The sequence below is a fragment of the Vanellus vanellus genome (assembly GCF_965231255.1).
Source record: "Vanellus vanellus genome assembly, chromosome: 7".
NCBI lineage: Eukaryota > Metazoa > Chordata > Aves > Charadriiformes > Charadriidae > Vanellus > Vanellus vanellus.
In genome coordinates, this window is record NC_138912.1 from 20,872,904 (window position 1) to 20,893,060 (window position 20,157).

Consider the following 20,157-nt stretch of genomic DNA (forward strand, 5'->3'; position numbering starts at 1 on the left):
ACCAATATTGATTAGTTTCAATAAATCATGAGTCAAAGATGATAACAGTGTGCCAAATATTAATTATGATTCTGTCTTGGAGAAACAAACAAAAAACTTACAAGACCATGAAGCTAAAGGCTCTTGTAATGACTGTTCCATATGAATAAAAGATGGGAGCCAGTCAGAAACATTAAAAACACTTTAAAAGAATTGAAAAACAGCAACCTATGTGTTAGACTACCCACCATCTCCATCTGTTGGAGCTGGGAGTTCTTGTTACAGCTCCAAAGCCTGTGAACCTATGTTAGTTATGTTAAACAATTCTGTCGACAGATGGAAAGGATGGCAAACTTCTTGCTGTGCCCTCTTGAAATCCCCTCTTAGTCTGTGCAAATTCTAGGTATTCATGTGCCAATACTGAAGTTACCCAAGCAGATCTCTAGGAGGAAAGAACAACTTACCTGGACAAGCAGTGACGTGTACAATAGACCTCTTCTAGAGGGGATAACACAAAGCACTCACAGATGTAAAAGTGCTCTTTGCCGAAGAGCAGCACTCCTTCCAATGCTGTATGCCCCTGCACAACTGCCACAGAGCACTTGAATGTGACCTAGTATGGAAGCAAGCATAATGAAGCCAGGAGTGGGTGACACAGGAGACAGGGACAGAAGGGAGCAAGACCCAGTGATGCAGAAGGACATGTGTTTGTACCAAAACAGCTGCCATCTTGATGGGGATGCAGCCACAAAATCATGATATGAGTGACAGTGCATGCCTCTGTGGCACTAGTAGTGGGAGGTCTGATGCCCTTTTCCCCCAGTAAATCTGTTTCTTGGCTATCTTTAGAAACATCACTACAGAAAATGAAGAGCTTGCAAATGTTGCAGGAGTTAGCACTGCAAAACATTTTAGACAGCAATACTTACTACACAGGCAGAGGGTTGAAGCACTAAGAAAGAAGTGACTTACATAGCAGTGTAAAAACAGTAGCATATAATAAATATATGTATGTTTAGAATACAGAAAAAAAGGCAAATACTTTTATTTAGATCCCACTGGATTCTATACTTGAAAAAGTCCTGCAAAGGGATCCCAGGGAGCAATGAACAAGGAAAGGATTTAATACTCTAGATATCTATCCTACCACATCCAGCTGAATCAGCATACAATGCATCGAAATCTCAGTAACACAAAACTTGCATTGGTACTTTTCCTTCCTATATTAGACAGAAGGCCAATCAAAATATACGATTATACGATTCTAGTTGTCTTAAAGATTTAGTTAAATATCCTGGAATAGTTTAAAAAACCTCCCTTAGCATCCCAAGACTCACTTTCTTTTTCTTTCTCCTGAGCAAATTAACGTGGCCCTTAAAATAGAGGAATTTGTAACCGACAATTTAGAAGCACTGGGAATTTTTCAGCGAAGTAGTTCTTCAGTCATATATGCCACTTCATAGAAACTTTTATTGGGAATGAACCAGTTTTGATAAATAAAAAAAAAATAACAAACCACCTTTTATCTGGAACAGTTTCTATGGCTGAGAGATGGTGTAGAAAGGAAACAGATAAATAGAGAGACCAGAAAAGCCCAACTATCCAGAAAATTGTGTGGGCCGTACGCAGGAAACTAAAAGTTCTGATTTTAAATCAAGCAGTAATTCACTGCAAAGAATTTCCCTAACATTCCCTAACATGCCTCTAACATTTAGAGACATGAGGTTCCTCGTTTTTCTTGTCTGTTGATTCAATCTTCTATACATACTCAGCTCCAAAAGAACAGTCTGCCGGTTAGCGCAGTCAGCTGAAAGGATCAAGGTCAACTCACTGCTGTGCCCAGTTTGGACCAGAACTTTGAACCAGTATCTCCTACATTCCCATGGAAGGAAGCAGAAGCCGATCATCAGCCTATTAGTCCAGTCTCAGATGAAGCACCCTCTATTTGCAAAAATCCCTTCAAACGTTCATGCTACAACAAAACACTAATGCTCCCAAAAATCTTCAAACACTAATACGACCTTACATACTCACTGCTGATCTTCCCCTGTAAATCAACACAATTCTGAACTAAACAAAATTCAGAACTGAGTGTAAAATTTCGCAGGCCGAAACTGCAAGGGCCAGAGGGCTACATACAGAGGGATTCAATCTGAGAGGTATTTACATAACAGAAGTTTGCTAGTTCAGAAATCCAGTGCAATGTTCTTGAGGGAACTGACTGATAAGTATGAGAAGTATCACAAAGTCTGTTTTTCTCTTAAGATCTCAATGATCTTACTTCTACCAAACTTCATAAGAACAGAGGTCCTGTACTATTTTTTGTGCATGCAAAAATGACCCAGAAATAGCATTGGTTCTATTAGATCACGTAAAGTCTACATGATGATACGTAGAGTAAGTATGGTTCTCCTTTGCTTTTTGCCTTTGTTCCTACCTCACTATTTCTGGAACCAAATCTACAACCTTCCTTGCCTCCATCCCAAAATACACACAGGCTGACTCAGGTCAGCTGAAACAGTCCTGTACTGCTACAGGAGCTTTCAGTCTTTGCTGCCAGTATAACATAAATAATAAATTAATAAACAATAGAAATAAAATCTTGTTTCTACATTTAATTTTTTTTTCACTGAAAAGGAATTATTTTGAAATCACTCAAGTGCGCACAGAAGATTGTTTTCATTCTGGGTTTGAAAGAAAACAACCCTGGAAGATTTCTTTGGGTAAGTTTTGATGAAAATCCCTTGACTCTTTCTTTTCCCCCCTCTAAATTATTTCTAAGAGGAAGCGAGAATTCTTCCATCACCTCTCCTGCAGATCCCACAAGAATGCCTGTCTCTTCAGGGATATGCCAACCACAGAACTCTCTGAACTGGAATGCCTCTGTGCGTGCATGCCATTATGTGGTTAGAGGCATGTGTGCTTGCGCTGAAAATAATGGGGAATTCTGCTCACATCAGCGAACCACAGGGTTTCCTGAAATAATTAAATAGCAGAAAGATCGCTTCTTCCCCAAAGGAAGGTAACCGAATGTTGAAACATCCAGCAATAGCTAAACAGACACAAAGTTGAAATCCAGACTTCTAAGAAATCCACCTCAGCAAATCCAGCTCATATGCCAGAGATCACGTGTGTGGTTTTGGGAGGCATGTGGATTGTGAAGGGGACCTCTCACCATGATTAATATGGTCTGGCACAACTAATCACTTTGTTACTCTGCCTAAGGCAGGAGTAGGTCACTTTAGCAGGCCTTGTGAGGGGAGAGAGCATATACCTCTTTTTATCAAACCTTAAACTCTAAGCCCCAGTACATTCTGTATTCTGTACTGTTCAACCAGTAACAGTCACCAGTGCCAAATCCATTTCTTCAATTTTATGTTATCACCCCCAACAGAATTAAATACATCTGCACTGTTAGAAATGCTAGGGCCCTTGGGCTGAGCCACTTGTCATTTGGAGAACGGAGCTCATTTTATTCCAGGTGAGCAATAAAGACCTGACAAAGAGGTGTACTAGAGAACCCCCACCAGGACAGTCTTGTACCTACAAGTCTTGCATTGAAACACCAGCAGCCTGAAATTACCATAGATTAAATAAAAACTTTCCTTTTCTGTCAAAACAGAACAGAATCCAGTTCACCAGCCACTAGAATCATTAATCAATAAAGCAGACATGACATAAAATAATTGAATAATTACCTTCTAAGGTATTGCCCAAAGCCCTGAATCTTGATTGCTCTGTTCATTCAGATGTACAAGGGAATTAAAGCTACAGGCGTGTGTTTTTTTGGTTTTGTTTTTTTTTTTTTTTTTTCTTCTTCTTTTTCTTGTTTTTCAAAAGAGCTGTTTGTAACTGTTCCAGTTGCATTTAAGTGAACAGCCATAAAAGCATATCTGCTCTGGAGTTCAAGAGCCAGATTTCCAAAGGAATTACATGCCTGAAGATGCAAACAGTATTTACACAGTTTTCAAAAACACTGAAGAAGGTTATTAATCTATTCCTGCAGGCTCTAGTAGTGTTAGCACAGCCGCTCCAGGGAAAAATACAATGCAGGAAAATTAAAGTCACAAAACCATGTCACTGGAACACACCCATACCACACAATCACCTGAGCATAACATTTTGACAGTATGAGGACAAAAGAATGGCTACTCCAGGTCAGTTCAGAGGTCCATCTGAACAACTATCCTGCATCTTACTGCGGCCTTCCAGTATCTAAAGGGGGCCTACAGGACAGCTGGGGAAGGTCTTTTTACTAGGGCATGTAGCAATAGGACAAGGGGGAATGGCTTTAAACTGGAAGAGGGCAGGTTCAGATTGAACATTAGGAAGAAGTTTTTCATTTTGAGGGTGGTGAGGCACTGGAACAGGTTGTCCAGAGAGGTTGTTGAGGCCCCATCCCTGGAGGTGTTCAAGGCAAGGCTGGACGTGGCCTTGGGCAACCTGGTCTAGTGGGAGGTGTCCCTGCCTATGTTTGGGGGGTTGGAACTCGATGATCTTCAAGGTCCTTTCCAACCTAAACCATTCTATGATTCTATGATCTTAGTAACAGAATCTTAAGGAAATAGTATAAGAGACATGCTAGGTATGGAGTGATTCTTGATCTTCATATTCCTTCTCAGCAATCAGTGGCTTGAGGACTTCCTGAAGCACCTTCCTCCTCCTAATTGTCGCATCTCAAGTTTCCCTATCAACACAGCTGTCTGTAGTCACTTGCTCAGCAAAAGGTACAAAAACTTTGGACGATACACATAGAAGCAACATATACAGGTAGCACTGTTATCAGGAATCACAGAGATGAACCTGTAGTTATATACTCTTTCTGCCCTTTCTGTTGTGTGTTGAGGAACCCCAGGGTGCATCAGCTACAAAGGACCTGTCAGTAAAGCAAGGTCAATGTTATTTAGGGCCACAGAGTTTAAAATAACTAGGAGTCCATGAAATAAAATACGTTGCTTTCACAATTTTTGCTAGGGAAACAGATATGAGTTATCATGGTAAGTGACAACAGTACAGGTCCACCTTTCTGTGCCACTCACAAGACCTTTCCTGCAGTGACTGTGTTAGCTTGTAGTTGAAGTCTCATCTTACTTTGAAATGGTCACACACGCGTCCCATTAATCACAATTTAAGAATATATGACAGGTTGCTTCATTCTCTCCAGCTGCTCAATGACCAAAGGAAACTAAATCTACTTGACCTAGTCTTTAGTGGTAGGGTCTTTAGGCTCAAGTTTTGTCACATCTGAGCTATTACAAACATTGGATCAAATTTCTCAAATGCTCAGACTTGAGTGAAACCATTGCAATTGCTAGAAAGAAAGCTTTGCAGTCATAACTTTGCTTTGAAAGACCCAGGACACATTCCTTTTTTTCAGGTAGCCTCCACTCACCCTCCTTCCCCTATTTCACTGGAACAAAAACCCCATGTGGGAGGTGTTTCTTCAGCATGTGCTTCTTAGGTTTTAACAAATTCCCAAAAGCAGCAAGGAAAGGATATTGGATATTTAGGAGAAGGGGGGCTGGGGCAGAAGAAAGTTCTTGTCCTGTACATGGGCATTGGGACTGTTCTTTGTCCTTGCTTTCTGTGATGAAAGCTGCCATCTGTCCCGGCCCATCGCCAGCCTGAGAAGCTGGCATCCCTCAGCCAATGATAGCATCTGGAAGCCAGTTCTAATAGGATTGTGCTCATACCTCTTGCACACTCAGACGTCTCTGTCTCACTCCAGGCTCCTCTCAAACAGAAAATGCTGCCAAAAACTAATATGAGCCCTTAAATTTCCCCTTAGGTCAGTTCACTCAAGCTCATGCCCTTCCCACTGCTCCCATGACTCTCTCAGGAATAACCACAGCAAAGTCTGCCTGCTCCTTTCCCCGCTGCATCATTCTACAGAAAGCAACTAACTGTTAGGGGATCAGCTGTGCTTACTTAAGGTGGTGGTCAGGACCCTGGGGTTTGTCATGAGCTCTGCAGAGATCCAGGGAGCAGCCACAGCCTTGCAACTGAAAGTTGTTTTTCATCAAGGCAAACATCAAAAAAACCCACCCAGGAGCAGATATAAAGGGGGAATAGAGCACAAGTAGCATGGTGAAAGAGCATGACCAGAAGAGAAGAGATCTGACTAAAGCTACTCTGTTTTTTTTGTGTGTGTTTTTTTTTTTTTTTTTTTTTTTTTTTTTTTTTTGTGACACAGCACAAATCAGATCCTGTTCTGTGCACATAGTAGCACTGTTGTTTGCTGGTTGGGGTGGAGTGGCATGGGCTGGGGAAGGGGCCCCCAAGCAACCTCTCTACTGTAGCAGAAATCCAGATACGGCAAGTCAGAGGAGCAATCATCTGCAACACCCTGTCCTTCTTCAGGCACTCCTATCTGAACACAGGAAGAGTTTCAGCACTCCTTCCTGCAGTGAGGTAGCCATTACAATCTCTGCTCCTGCAGCAGGGAGGGAAGAGGAAGAACCGAGGTACAGAAAAGGGAAATGGCTTGTGCCAAGTACTCTGCTTCCTAATCCTTGGGTTTGACCACAACAGCTAGTCCCTGTTCCCACCACACATCAGCACATGTAAAGTTCTTTACTGCTGCATCCTCTCACTGGGTTGAAATGTAACAGTGTTCCCATGAAAACCTGCTGCCTTGTTGTCTTGCATAGCTGTGAGGTATGTGCAATGCCCCTAAAGACGCTGGCTCCACCAGGAGGATGCAGAGCTGCTGCACTGTTCTGCCAGTCTTAGATGCTGAACCTTGCAGCTGCTTACTCTTTCAACTGAGCCTGTTCTTTAATCAGCTCCTTTCTCCCAACCATGGATCCCACTCCCTCTGATTTATGCTAGTCCCTTCTATTATTGTCCTTGGCACCTCTTGTGCTCTCTCCAGCCCCTCCTTCAAGGAAAGACATTGTGCCCAGATTTCTGCTAGGCCATGCTCTCTTGTTAACTTCAGATTCATTACCCCAGCTGCTTGGATTTCTTACTGTCTCAAATGACTTGCTGGCAAACAGAGGTTTACTTTTCTCCAAAATTCAGAATTTCTACACCAAAGTCATTCCCCAAGCCTTCCTACATTTTCTTCATCTATTACATGCTAACCCCACATGAACAACTTGGCAGGACCACTTTAGGTTTGTAAAGATCAGGGATGCAATCTCACAGTTGGGGGCTCAGGTTGCAGATGTAGGAATCCAGTCTCCTTGTCTCTGCTGGTAAACTGGGGTTATTTAAAGGGTTGGCTCTGGCTTTTGGTAGGCAAGTTGATAGGTAGGTCAGGATAGGTTCCTATTTGCATTTCTCTTGCACAATTCTGCAGTAGCACATGTTGTGTAACATCACCCACATCACATATAACCTCTCCTTCCATGACTATGGTGTGTACAGTCTCAGTGTACTGAAGATACATGCAAAATACAATCTTCACCTGTACACACTATAACCTCAATGGAGCCTCAGGAAAATGTATAACCAAGAAGCCAGACTATGATAGTTCATTAACTTCTGTGAGGACAGCCCTGACAACACCACCTGTAAATCTGCACTTGTAGTCTGATATATTCATCTAGTAAATTACACACATTGACTTCTCTGTGCAGGAAAATACTATCTTGTGCTTTGGGCATATACACATAGATAATACTTTACACTACTGGAGCTGTCATGTTTTCTAGTCTATTTTGCAAGCAGATAAAACAAAAGATTAGATGATACTAGCACGAGAATATATTCTCCTGATTGAACTTGCTGAGAACAGACTCTGAACCAACAGACAATATCCCAAGCATTTGATTTGCTGCTTCTGCAAAAAGCCATCTCACATATCTGAACACGTACAAAGTTGTCTATTTAATGGTAATGCAAAAAAATAGCACCAAGTGACATTACAAAACACTGACCACTTTCCAGAGACGGGCTCTCCCTGTGTTCCAGAAATCAATCTAGTAGCTGCCAAAGCATTGCAATGACTTTTCTGTGCAGTGCAGTAGGTAAGATGGTTCCAGTTGCCTGCTTAAAGTGCAAACAGCTCACAAGGCAGCCATTTACAAGGCAGGACCGCAGCGTACTAAGTGAGCGCAGGACAGCTAATGTCACCCCCTACTGCTTTTTTTAATACTTCTGTCAGCACAGCAACACAGTGACTGCTGCTGGAAAAAAACATGCCTGGCGTCTCTGACGGCTTCCTGCAGAGTTACATAGAGAAGAGACAGACAGCCTGAAGGCTCAAAATGAGATCAGCCCATGGAAAACATGCCTCACATTTTCATGCTTGTCTCCTTCTGCTGGGGAGAAGTATGGGGAGGGGAGGAAAGGAGGAGGGACAGGGAAATGAATTATGTTCTATAGACAGACAGTGTACCAACAGCTCTTACAGCATCAGGAAGCCATCACGTCAGAGAGCAAGAATGTGACCCCTGGCCACTTGCAAAGCATCAAGAAAATTTGGTGATGGTATAATTATTTCTAAATCTATGTACAACTATCACAGCACTGTGATGGCTGAGTTTAAATTCTCCAAGTCTGACCCTTGGCTTCCACTACAGGATGCTAACTCTGGGGCCAAGAGGGGAAGTTATGCCACTGGAAGAAACAGGTACGCTGCAAGAGATTGGAGAATGAGGCTGGGTCTACTCCTCATGACAAAATCTCCAAGCCTGGGAGAAGGACATCTAGTCCAGTACAAGAACAAAGAAGGAACAGCACTGTTTTGACTAAATGACACACAACAGAAGCATCAAACAGGAAGCATCGAAAGTCTCTATGGCCTTAGAGGGAAGAATCTGTCCAGTACTCATGGGGAGGCAGAGAAGAAGGAATGTGAAGGCATGTGAAGAGAGGAAGAAAACATTTTCTGGTATTCAGCAGGAAGAGATTTTAACATCACTGAACTAGCAACCTATACAAAATTGGAACACTTACAGAGGTAATAAATAAATTGGATCCAGGCACTGCTCTGAGCATGAGTAAAGGTGGGGAAGCAGGACAGGAATTCTCAGAGTCTTTTAATTTGCCACATCTTAGGCAAATTCAGACAATACTGTCTCACAGGCATAAGAATACCTTGGTCGCATGCCCAAATTTTTCTCTGTTACTTCAAAGAGGTAATATTAAATGCTCTTCAAGAATAAGTCTATATACAAGTTCATACAGAGGCTGGGAAACTGTAATTGCTCCAAGGAAACAGGTAGTGATGATGTTTACTGTAGCCTGAATCCACCTGAACCCCAAACTGAAAGGAACAGACAGGCCTCCACATCCAATTCACCCTCTAAAATCCCATGTCCCCAGAGAAAGTTTTCTAGTTCATCTTTCCTACCTTTTCACTCTCTGCAAACTCCTGCAATATAATTTGTCTTTCCACACACAGTTCCAAGAAGTCTTCTGAATGGAAACTTTCATGTAGAGCAGGGAAGAATGTTAGCTGGTTGCAATCTGATCCCTTCTTATCCATCTCCCTTTCTGCTCCATTTAACGTCAGCTCTCCTATATCAGTATAAAAGAGATTGCAGTTTTAGGGGCAGTCGGATGACACCAAAACCATTTGCAATTTAGACTTTCACCCAATCTGTTCTACCTTGGGAAACAGCATTATTTATCTGCAAAAAACAGGCAAGACGGAAGTAAAATCTGTCGCTGCTAAAGGAAGGTGTTTAGTTCAGGGAACTAAAACCAGGTAGCTGCACTCAGTCGTAATTCAAGCTAAATCCCTATAATCACTGAAGATTTAAAAATATTGAACAAATGCATTTATTCTCATTTCTGTGCTGTCTTGGGCTGGCCATCTTACAATAAAATAATTTAGAAAAGAAGAATCTGTTCACATACATGAATCTAGGAAAAAATGAAAATGGTAGTCTTTTGGGGACATGCACTGAGCAGAATCTTAAGAGACACAATCTACTCCTACCTTGCCCAAGCTGCATCCCAAGTTTTGCAAAGTCATGCACTGCACCCAGTTAGGGTAGGAATGGTCAACCTTCTTTTTGAGGTAGACTGTAACCACTTTCATGCAGAAACTACGTAGTACCTCAGTCTTGTTTGGAGTCTAGAACCATGAGCTCCACTGTCACTTGATTTCTAGGCCCTACCACGCAACAATACTGCCTATTTCCAGTGTACACGAGCAGCCTGGCTTGGAGTAGCCAAACAGGAGGCTGAAACCCACAGCCTTTGACATGGCTGAAATTTCCAAACTACAGTTCTTTCTCTTTTTTTTTTTTCCATCTCTGAAAAACTATTGACTTCTGAACCATATTGCACACAAACACCCCCCCTCCCACCCCCACCCCCCTTCTTCTCACATAACAGAAAACCTGGCCTTGGAAAACGTTGACATAATGATTATATTTTGAAAATTTCGGTTCTATTTTGAACAGTGAAAAATGATTTGACATGTTAGTTTTCTTGATTATTTCCTTCCACTGTCTAGAATTTTGTCCACATTCTTAGAAAGTTACAATTCCTATTACCACTTCTCTGAGCCATATATCACCTGGTCTTAAATACTATTTCAGAGTTAGAACTGGAGTGTGTACTAAAAGCAGGGGGAAAGTCTGCACTTTTCCTCTGAGTTTAAGCAATTAGAAGCTTTCCAGGTGCCCAAAAATGCCCAAAGCTCTCATTATCAAGATAGCTTTTTTTTGCTTTCAGATCTTTCTGGTGACAAGAAGAGAGCAAAAAATTCTGAAGACAGTTTATATACCACCTATAACAATTGCATCAGCCTTTTCCCAGATGTTCAAGTGACTTCTTAGCCCAGCTCACTGACAATAAGTTTTCTTCACTAGATGAAATTCTGGTCTGGAACTCCATACACTAACTCTAATTCTCTTTGGCTGTTTGTGTTCGCCCTCTTGATGATTTAATTTAGCCCTCAAAGGTTACCTGGGTTCACTTCAGCAGTGGGGGTTGTTTCATTTCTGTTCATTAGGAGAATCTGAAAAGAGACTAGATATGACTAGAGTGGAATATGCAGACAGGTAAACATAACTTAGAACCTTGTTGCAGAGAAAAAACACAGATTTAGATCTACATTGCAAATAAATGCCTTGGAAATTCAAATAAACTCATTTGAAAGGACCGAAAGGAACAATTAAATGTAGGAACAATTAAATGTAGGAACAAATGTCAACAATTAAGCAAAAGGACTATTGTCTTTTCAAAGACGACCCTGCATGACACCATTTATAGGATAAAAATCATACTACCCGGTCTACAGAAAACTGCCAGAATCCAAGCTTCACCTAAAAGCTGAAAACACCCTAGAAATGGGAACCTCCTGATGTACTAAAGTGCTTCAGCTTCTGGTTGATAGGATTTGGCACTTAGACACTACAGAGAGTAGTAAATACCCCACATATGCATTTCAATGCTTAGCTTAGTTCAAACCCCTCTAATTCCCCTTTCTATCATCCACCAGTTCTAGTAGCCCTAATAAGCATAAGACTAAGACAGCACAGCCTTCTAACAGGACTCTGTTGCATGCATTGAGAAGTGCTATACCCATGAGGTATTATAAGAAGAAAGAATGTATGGTTGGGTTGTGCTCTCATCTGTCTTGGGAGTCCTCATACAAGAAAAGCTGGGAAAACATTTTGTTGCTGCTAAACACATTGCAGCCCCTCTTACTCTCTCAAAACCAGACCTGTTCAGTGGGTTCTCTTTGCATGGCACATTGATGAGTTAGGTGACAAGAACTAATGGAAAGAGGTGAGTACAAAATCTCCAGCAACTGCTACAGAAATTGTGCACCTCCTGCAAAAGCTTTCTACCTCACTCTTCATTCGCATCATTGTCGCTCGGGTGTTCACATGCTGAATCCTCTTCCTCATTCGTGAAGGCCCTTCATAACAATCTAGACTCCATCGTGGCTCTAAGGATTGTGATGCATGTCCCCACGGGCCCCTTCTGTAGAAAAGTTGCTCCTCGAGTATCATCCAGTCCTTGGCTGCTTTGCTGTAACCACACTGCAGCATCTGTGGGACAGAACCACTTTGTGCCACCTTTTGTACACTTTGCTCCTCCCATCCAGCAGTGGCACTACTCCAGTGATCCAGAGGGATTTACCCAACCTAGTGGATGGGACCACTGCAGAGGGAGCACTGCAGACCCAGCACAAGTCCGACTGTCCACTGAAAGTGTGCTGTGGGAGATGCTACTAGTCAAACTAAGATACAGTGACAAATACGAGCATGTCACAAACTTCAACCTCCTCGAAAATGGCTACATCCATTAGATTTCCAACTCAAAACCAGTGAGCCAGGAGAACAGTATCACAGAGGTTTTATTCACTCCAGTTTTTCCTGGTGACTGTGTGAAATGGTAACAACCATGCTCACTGAAAACACAGTCTTAAAGTCTCAAGTCAGCAGTGTACTGTGTTTCCCCCAAGCATGGCATAAATTTAATTATTTCTTTTTAGGAGGTGTGTGCAGGGGGCTGGGGGGGGGGGGGGGGCACTAAGATATCGATTTAAAGGAGAGAAAAAACTAGAATTTCAAAGAATGAAAAACTTGGTCTCTGATGGCCAATTCTGAAACAAAAACATACCTGTGAGATTTTGCTGGCTATGAGCTTGAGACCTCTTGAAAAGTTTTACTGTCTGCTAAGAAAAAGAGGTCAAAGTCCTCACTTTCATTTCTGCCACTGTGAGAGTGGAATAATTTTTGTTTAAACAAAAGACAAAAGGTTCCTGAAGACAAAGTGAGGATCTGCAATCTGATTGGTGAGTGACGCTATATCACATTTCAGTGGTGATATCAGGAATGGAGTATTGACTCATCAACTCTCAACATTTCTTTGGGTGTACTATTCGTCTCACCGATGAAATTCCTGATTTCTCAGGGTAGTCCAAGAGCATCCTTTCAGCAACAGAAAGCTGTTGCACAGTATTCCTGTTCTTTACCTGTACGTGGTTCTTGTACAAAGAGGCATACAGCTCCTGCCCAGTTCTTCGGTACTGTTCCATACATGACACAAACCCCTAGAAGAAACATCAGAACACATTATACCAAGGTGCTGCAGGTGTAAGCTCTGTGACAAGCAGAATCAGGCATTAGTTGCTCTGTCTTTTACAAGAATAATTAGGGAATACGGCCTGTGTCTGCAAGCTTGATGGCTCAGACAGCATAGCGATGAGGCAATCATCTGAGAGCAAATTGCATACTTACACCAGGATAATAAATATATTTGTGATCTTAACAAAGGTCTTTAGTGGAACTACTCAGAAGGAGAAAGAAAACAGCAAATAAAATTTAGGGCTCTTTTTGGAGCTGAATTAGTTATTAGTGCAAGTAGCATAAAAGACAATTAGCTGTTGCAGAGAGCTTGACTGAGGTAAGGATCTGTAGCAACACATCTGCTCCTTGCTGAATAAGCAGAAAGTGCAAACAAAGGAATAGTCCATGTCCCCTTTTTGCAGACAGGAAACCAACTGTTTCCAAAAACATTTTTTGAGATTTAGTAGCAGCAAGTGACTTGGAGCATAAATACACTATTTAATGGGATTGTGATGCAGAGATGTCTGCGCTAGCTCTAGAACCGGGAACTTGTAGAGCTGTGCTAGTGGAAGATAACACCCATAACAACTGCACCTGCTCAACTAAACAGCACAAACTTGCCCTAAACCCCAGTGCTACCCAGGTGTTTCTGGAAATACATGTTTTCCAAAGCAGCCTGACAGAACTTCCTGGCCACCTTTCCTTTCCTGCCAGAATGCACTAGACTCACAGAACAGTGAGCTGCATTAACAGTTATACATTGAATCTGCTGTATTATTGGAATGAACTTCTCAAGCTAAGGGTCTCTGTGCAAGTACGAGACTGATAAACTGCTGTCAAGAGTTTACAAGTTGCTTTCCCCACTCTGCAAACCGATTGTTATGTGATCTTCAGCAAGACATGCAATTGCCCTAAACCACTACCTCTCCTACCACAAAATAGAGACTATAATACTAACCTCAGAGTTACACAGGCTAAGATCATAAACAATGGTCCAGTGTGGTGGGATCTTTAAACTCAGGCAGTAGGGAAATGAAATGGGTTTCATTCTCTTCTTACTAACTCCACCAAACTCCACAGGTTTGGGGGTCACAAGGTTCACATAGCCAAGACCTATACAGAACACAAACCAGAGAATTTCAAACAGCGCTTCCTATCCAAGCTTCCTTTTCGAAAAGATCAGCAGAAACATTATTAAATTCAATCGAATCCTTCAGGTGCCAAACTAGCATCATGGAAAAAACAAAATACAATCTAGGATATTCACTATCATACTAATTCCTCACATTCACCCATTACACTTTGATTAAAGACAAGCTTCCAGCTTTGAAAATGCTAGGTTTGTTCCTCCCTTTCTCCTAGCCATCTATGAAATTTTGGGTCCCAAAGAGACTTGAAGTATTTGTTCTCATGGCATTTTTTTTGCCTGATCAGAGAGACAAAGCATATGGAAAGGCTGTGTGTATAGCTGAAGCACCAAACAACTGCTGAGTAAGCTACTGGTTTGTTTTATCTTATCGCATAAAGGCAACTGAAGAACCAGCACAGGACTCTGCTTTAACAGGCTGTCCAATACTCATGAGACTGTTCTAGAGTCTTGTAACTCAGACTTTTCTATGCAAACACAAGGATAGCTGCTCCATCTATTTCTCTCCTTGCTCAGTATCTCTTCATGGGACTGTTGACAAGCAGCTACTGGGAGGAGTTCAATATCACAGCCTTCTTACAAACAGTCACAGGTAAATTTCTCCTGTTTGACAGTGTATTTCCTGAAAAAAGATTCTAGCTATCCTATTACAGCTACATGATGCCATGTCTGATATTCTGGGCATACTTGCTTTAAAATTTTCCAAACCAAAAAGCTCTCTGAAAGAGTAACTTTTTTTTTCCCCTGAAGTCAATGTTTCGGCACACTGAGACCTGACTCAGGAAGATGCTCCTAATCATTACTTGAAAGAAACAGAATCCCAAAAGTCACAGTATCCAAATAAACCATAAACATTGATTCCATGTGTCAACCAAACACGTAGGAAGTATTCAGGCTTACTTGAACATGATTCTGAAGTCAAAATAAGATTGCTTGCCCTTCCCATGAACTTACAAAAGGTACACCAAAGCCATGACATGGAAAAAACAAAGAAAGGAATCAGAGTGGCTGGCCATTAACTGCATTACAGAGAGTAGCAGAAGTACCTGTTCCTTTGATAAATTCCTGAGGATTAGAGGTGGCAGAGAAGGCAGAAGCTGTTCAGAGATTATACAGGAGAGGTTAGAATCCTCCCAGTGCCATTTGAAGGCTTTCATGCCGACCAGAGCTTCCCTAACAAAGATGAGATCGGCGTGAGTCACAGCACAAGGCTAAACTAGCTCTGAAAGTCCCAGCCTCTCACTACCTAAAGCCATGGATCAGATGGGTAACTTTTAAATGCGTGGACTCTGTGCCACACTGGCAGTGATTTCTCACAGCAAACTGTCTAGCTGCTGCTTGCACTGTGCTATAATTAAGTTAACACACAAGGTCTATGTGGTGCGCCGATTACTGCTGGCTGCCAGCCAGGTCTGTATCCCTGCCGCGAAGTCACATTTATTGGTGTTTCCCTGCAGGAAGCTCCTGTTTTACACTGATGAAAGTCATTACATTTTTGTTTGTTTAAAGCATCATTAAACCTGTAATCACAGTTGCGGCCTCACAAAACTATTCCATAATTCATATAAAACTCCCATAAAGGCTGACCTAGAAAGCAACAGCACCTCTGTGCTGTTGAGCCGGGCTCAGTGCAGGAGAAGAGCTGAGATCTCAGCTCTATGTGGACATAGGGTAAAAGCCATTCAGAATAGACAACCAATTCCTCCACGTAGTAACAACCATTTCAGATACCCACAGGCTATTCAAGGCGAGTCAGTGCTCTACTGGCAGCTGTTTAAAAGTTGCTCATAGTCTGTATTTCACTCACGGTCTCCAATCAGACTCCTGAGATCAAAACCCACATTGCAAAGATTCTCACTGACTTCACTGAGTCAGCTCCTAGCCTTTGAAACATATGAAGGGTCCTAAGAAGGAAAAATTCTGCTAGCCACATCTGGTGAACTGAAGACTAACCAAAGTGGCTTCCAAATGAGCTATAGCTAGCCATCTTCAACCAGACAAACATGTCACTGATGATCATCCCCACAGGAAAACCATCTGGTTGTAAAATGAAATGAACGGTTAACAAAACTGGAGACCACTGTGATTGGAAAAAAAACCAACCAAACAACAAAACAATCCAACAAACAAAAACAAAACCTGAAAAAGATATCTAATAAATGTGGAGAATATAGACCAGGCTATTATTTATTAAGTGTTCAGTTAGAATAATTACACTGTAATGCTTAATGAACATCTAGTCCAAACAAGTTTTTGATAAATAAAGTTTCCATTAAAAATTGTAGGTGTTTATCTTTTAAAATGGCAAGTCTTTATGCAGTAATTAAATAAAACAGTGTAAATTCAAGAAATACGACCTGCATTCTAAGGAAGAGCAGACTAAAAGGCCATATTGATCCATCCTGGCTCAAAAATCTGAGTATGATACTGTTTTAAGTCTTTTTTTATACAGTGTTTCTGCTTTGCAGCCTTAGGCAATCACATTCTAAGTGGAATCAGGTCATTTTGCTGCCTCTGATTCCCCAGCCAATATTTAGAGCTTGAAAAGGTGATGGAATTTACAAGCTATTTCCCTATTTAAAAAAAAAAAAAAAAGAAACAACCAAAAAAACCCACAGAATCAAAAACTTTCTCCTCTTGCTGCATGGAGACATCATGTAAATAGGAGAGAAAATTATTAGCACTGGGGAAAGGTAAAACCAGCAAGGAAAAAAATGCTGGCAAACAGAAATTAGTATGCCAAAAAACAGCAGAGAGTGGATTTTCTATAATTTTCTTTTTCAAATAAAGCAATTGAAATGCTGCTTGTAACAAGAAACAGCTGAAAAGAAAAAAAAAGAAAAAAAAACTTTGAGGTGTGATTTCTAAGTTAACAATTCTCTACTGAGCTCTGGAATGTTTTATGTCTGATTTTTAAAATTATTTTCATATATCTATATATCTCACTTAGCACTCCTGCACCCTATAAATATTCAGGCTTGCCATAATGAACTCATATTGCGCGATACAGACTCCACACATGCCACAGTTCTTCCCTAAACAAACATTATGCCATTGAAACTCTGCACTTTGAGGCTTTCTTTGGGGAATTAAAAGCTCTGTGTTGTATTACAGAACAAACATGCACACAAAAGTATGTGCCAAAACTCTAAATAAATAAAAATAAACTTCAAGACAAAATAATTTTGGACTTTGAAGAGCCAAAAGAAAAGCCCAAACGTCCAGATCCCTCACTGTGCAAAGTGAATAGTCCCATGGATGATAGTGAGAATACCCCCATACTTGTTCTGAAGCATGTGTTTTAATCATCTGTCGGTGAGGACTAGAACTAGCAATATTAGCCTGCTACTTTAGCTCTTCTGAGCAAAATAAATATTATAAATATATAAGCACACACAGTAAAAGCCTCCTTTTCTCCAGGCTAAACAACTCCAGTTCCCTCAGCTCTTTCTCATAAGACTTGTACTCAAGAGCCCTCACCATCTTTGTTGCCCTTCTCTGAACGTGCTCCAATACCTCAATGTCCCTCCTTTACTGAAGGGTCCAAAACTGAACACAGTATTCGAGGTGCAGCCTCACTAGTGCCAAATACAGCAGGATGATCACTTCCCTAGTCCTGCTGGCCATGGTATTTCTGATACAGGCTAGGATGCTATTGGCCTTCTTGGCCACCTGGGCACACTGCTGGCTCATGTTTAGCTGGCTGTTGACTAACACTCCCAGGTTCTTTTCTGCCAGGCAGCTTTCCAGCCACTCTTCCCCAGGCCTGTAGCATTGCATGGGGTGGTTGTGACCCAAGTGCAGGACCCAGCACTTGGCATTCTTGAACTTCATACCATTGGCCTTGGCTCATCGATCCAGCCTGTCCAGATCCCTCTGTAGAGCCTTCCTACCCTCAATTAGATCAATAGTACTGCTCAGCTTGGTGTCATCTGCAAACTTACTGACAGTGCTTGATACCCTTGTCCAGATTGTTGATAAAGATATTAAAGAGAACAAGCCCCAGTACTGAGTCCTGGGAAACACCATTGGTGACCGGTCACATATGCAAATAGCATACATGACTGTGGCAAAGAGTTTGTGCAAGGCAGAAACAGATTTGATGACCCTGATTCAAGAAACCACTGTGTTTCACGGTGTGTTTAGGCATATAGTTCACAACTTTGATATACAGGTTGTCTGCTACTGAAGGGGGCAGATTTGTGTTTAATCCAAGCATTTACTATACAAACATACAGATCATATATATGCAGCACTTGGACCTTAAAAGTGGCAATTAAACATGCTTAAAACCTCTATAGGTGATGAATGCAAGAGGGAAACAGGAAATTAGCATTGTTAGAATGAGAAAAATTACATGATACTAATGTGATATACTCTTCCCATCTTGAATCAAACAGAAAAGCTGCATTTTTGATGAAATGGAACACTAAGGAAATGCCATTTTATAAAGAACAAATTGTTCATTTTTACTTAAGTATATATTTATTTCCCAGCAGCTCAACATTAAATGGCACCCACCTGTGGTGCAGCATTTCTCCTTTCAGCAGCCCCATATTCCAGCTCTGTCCTCTGGACTGCATGCCCTAACCAGCGTGGATCTCCTGTCACTGATGATGTGACTTAATCAGGAAGGAGACACTTTCTCACAAAAACAATTGATTTTTGCAGTCACCATCTAAAGCCCATAATCTTTCTAATGGAAAATTCCTGAACCACTATGGCTTACATAGCTACAGAGCCAGATTGTCAGCAGTTAAGTTTTGAGCCTAAACTTTTTTGAGGTGTGAAAACTATCTTGTATTCACTTCAGTTCTTATGCTCCACCTTTTTCCCACACATCTAACCAGAATTTCCACTCCTGACATGAAAGCCCAATACTTCTGGTCCTTTCCTGCTAAATCAAAGAGAATAAATCAATCCCTTCTTCACCAGCCTCGCAAGCAGAGGATAGGATTACAGCTAGCATGGCAGTTTTACAGAGAAGAACCTGAGTGGTATAGTAAATTACTACAGCTGGGCGAAGTCTCCAATTCACCAGCCCTGCTGTTTTCAGATACAGGGACAAAGCGCGTAATATCTCCAAGTCTACTACTGCTACTAAATCTAACACGGTGAAGACCAGGTTACAGAGACCAGGTACACTGCTATCCTGTGCAAACAATAAGCCGCCCATCTTGTGACAGACTACTTGTCAAGTAATTGACTACGCACTTGGAAGTGAGTAGGTTCATTTCATAAGAGAAAAAATTGTTTCATTAGTCACCAGGTAACAAGCATTAAGCTAACACAGATAATGTTTTCCATAGTAGATTAAAGAGCAGTTTGTCCTAGTCCTTTGCATACGCTCTCCACACTGAGGGTTGTTTGCAGGCTCTTTTGAATCACAAAATTGTTTATTGCCATGTGGATTTTATTGTTGCTTTGCCAAAATTCATTTAGCTTTTCAACAGACTGTAGTTCCAGCAGTTAAGTGTTGCATGGAAGCTTCGTGCCTCAACCCGCTAGGAGGCTAATGCACAGTGCCAACTGCTCCTAAGGATCATGGATGGATTCCTGGCATCGCCGGTTGGTTGGGGAATAGCAAAGTTAATGAGAAAAACCTCCATATTTCAGTGCATCATAAATGTACCCACACACAGGGATGGGTTTCAAGACGATAAACCCAAAGTATGGTGTACATGTGATGAGACTTCCACACTGTATTTAGCAGCTAAACTCAGGCAGCACAGAAGCACCTCCTATAGCAAATAGATATGTGTATGTATGTATGTGTGTGTACACACACACACTCCTTCAACAGATGATACTAAAGAGATGAATTCCTGGGAGAACAGATAACTTGTCTCTTAATAGCAAAAAAGCACAATGGGAGGCAAGACATGTTTGTTCTTTAATCCTCTCTCTGAGAATGACTTGTGTGACTTTAGGATAACTCACTCAACCTCTTGAGGGCCCAGTTTCCATACTGTTACAGCAGAAGTATTAGCTTTTACCTCTAGTGAAAGGTGAAGGTCAGACTTCGGCATTATGGGCAATAGCAATATG

The 20,157-nt window shown here is 41.5% G+C and overlaps 1 protein-coding gene across 1 annotated transcript in view; it reads right to left on the reverse strand.

The window, feature by feature from the left end:
- WDFY4 (WDFY family member 4) overlaps window positions 1-20,157 on the reverse strand; it is a gene marked incomplete at its 5' end in the record, with an annotated part of 134,515 nt that overhangs the window by 48,810 nt on the left and 65,548 nt on the right. Inside the window, 5 exons of the mRNA XM_082486444.1 lie at window positions 444-592; window positions 9,281-9,447; window positions 10,849-10,900; window positions 11,736-11,939; window positions 12,869-12,946. Coding sequence (XP_082342570.1) covers window positions 444-592; window positions 9,281-9,447; window positions 10,849-10,900; window positions 11,736-11,939; window positions 12,869-12,946 — 650 coding nt within the window. The remainder of the gene's footprint in view (window positions 1-443; window positions 593-9,280; window positions 9,448-10,848; window positions 10,901-11,735; window positions 11,940-12,868; window positions 12,947-20,157) is intronic.